General features: G+C 47.7%; 1 protein-coding gene across 1 annotated transcript; it reads left to right on the top strand.

Moving 5' to 3' along the window:
- Window positions 1-524: 524 nt before the first annotated feature.
- On the top strand, window positions 525-1,763 carry LOC132191617 (aspartic proteinase 36-like; the record flags this gene model as incomplete). Its single annotated transcript, XM_059606703.1, has 3 exons — window positions 525-760; window positions 1,361-1,490; window positions 1,599-1,763. Coding segments are annotated over exons 1-3 (531 nt in total), but the record flags the coding sequence as incomplete, so codon positions are not given.
- Between the last annotated feature and the right edge of the window lies 1 nt (window position 1,764).

Here is a 1,764-nt window from a genome sequence, read left to right as displayed (position 1 = left end):
GCCATATGGGGTGGCCGCGTAGGCCATCCCCAAGCCACAGGGTGACCCGCGCGGCCACTCCCAGGTCACGGGGTGGCCGGCGCGGCCACCCCATGGCCACCCCAGATCTGGCTGGGGTGGCCGGTGAGCCACCCCATGGGTGGCTGGGGTGGCTACGCGCCACCCCTACAGGGGAGGAAGCTGAACGGCAGCGGAGTCAGGCGGAGGTGGCAGCAGATCAAAGTGGGAGGAACAATATGGTGTTTTGTTCTCATTTTGAGTTTATGTGTTAAGCTGAGGTGTCAGCTTGTGAGTGGTGGGCAAAAAAACCCCCCTTTTTGCCTTGACCGAATTGAAGTTATTCCCTTCTGTTAATCAGCATTCAGCAAGCAACGCTTCTCTCTCTCCGTGTACACTGCGTGTGTGTGTGTCACTCTCTCCCTCGCAAAATTCCCAATGCACAGAAGCAAGCAGTAGCACAAGCACAAGCACAAGCATTGATCTCTCGCACCTCCTCAAACGCGCGTACAGACAAACCCACCGAAATGCGGGGCTTAGTCCCACTGCTCGCGGCCTGCGCCGCCATGCTCGTCTCAGTGGTCTACTGCGTCCTTCCGCCCACCCTTCTCCCTCTGGAGAGGGCCTTTCCTTTGACTCGCCGGGTCGAGCTCGACCGCCTCAGAGCACGGGACCGAGCCAGGCACGCCAGATTCTTGCGAGGCGCGGTCAGCGGCGTTGTCGACTTCTCCGTCCAAGGCTCCTCCGATCCCTTCTTTTTCGGGTACGATTGGTAAATTTACCATTCATTCGTGGGTTTTAATTTTCTGTGCTGCTTAGCGTGCTTCCATTGATGGGTTTGTTTCGAATTGGTAAAGTTTTTGGGTCTCTGTTAATCATTGCTGTTCTTCTTTTTCGCGTAAGTATTTACTATTCACTGTATGTATTTCGTTATGTTTTTCGTCTTGGGTATTGTAATGCTCCTTTTGGCTCTTGAGAAAATGGAAAGGAGAAAAAATGAAAAGGAATAAGAAAATTAAAGAAAGAATGAGTCTTGCGGGTCTTCTTGCTGTTGATTCTTGAAAATGAGTACATGTTCTCGTACCTTGCAACCAAACTGAGACTGATTGATTGAGAATTTGATGGGGTTTGGAGTACTTTTTTACCTGATATTTATTGGCTTATGATGCTGACTAGGCATGGATCTTTGGTGTTTTGCCTTTGATATTCGTCTTCGTTTTGGTCCCCTTCAGTTTAAGGATTTTGTTCTGTTTCATGCTCTTTTCATGATTGACTGATGGGTCTCTGGAAATATATTCCCCCCCTCCTTTGGATACGCATTGATGGTTATCTTGGAAATAACTGGGTCCTTGATTTCATGTAGGCTTTATTTCACAAAAGTTAAATTTGGCTCTCCTCCAAGAGAATTCAATGTACAGATTGATACTGGAAGTGACATCTTGTGGGTTACCTGTAATTCCTGCAGTGATTGCCCCCAATCTAGTGGACTTGGAGTAAGATTCTGTATCTTGAGCTTGTTCTTGTCATTATCCTTCATTCTTTGAAGTTTTTTTGAATAAAGAGTTGAATTTCATCCTTATTCCACTTTCATGTTTTTGCAGGTTCAGCTCAATTTTTTCGATGCTGCCAGTTCATCAACTGCTGCGGTGGTCCCCTGCTCAGATCCAATGTGCACTTCTGCATTGCAAACTGCGGCAACTCAATGCTCTCCTCAGAGTAATCAGTGTAGTTACTCGTTTCAATATGGAGATGGAAGTGGAACATCAG

This window comes from Corylus avellana, chromosome ca9, assembly GCF_901000735.1.
Source record: "Corylus avellana chromosome ca9, CavTom2PMs-1.0".
NCBI classification, from domain to species: Eukaryota; Viridiplantae; Streptophyta; class Magnoliopsida; order Fagales; family Betulaceae; genus Corylus; species Corylus avellana.
This window is presented reverse-complemented; position numbering and strand designations above follow the sequence as displayed.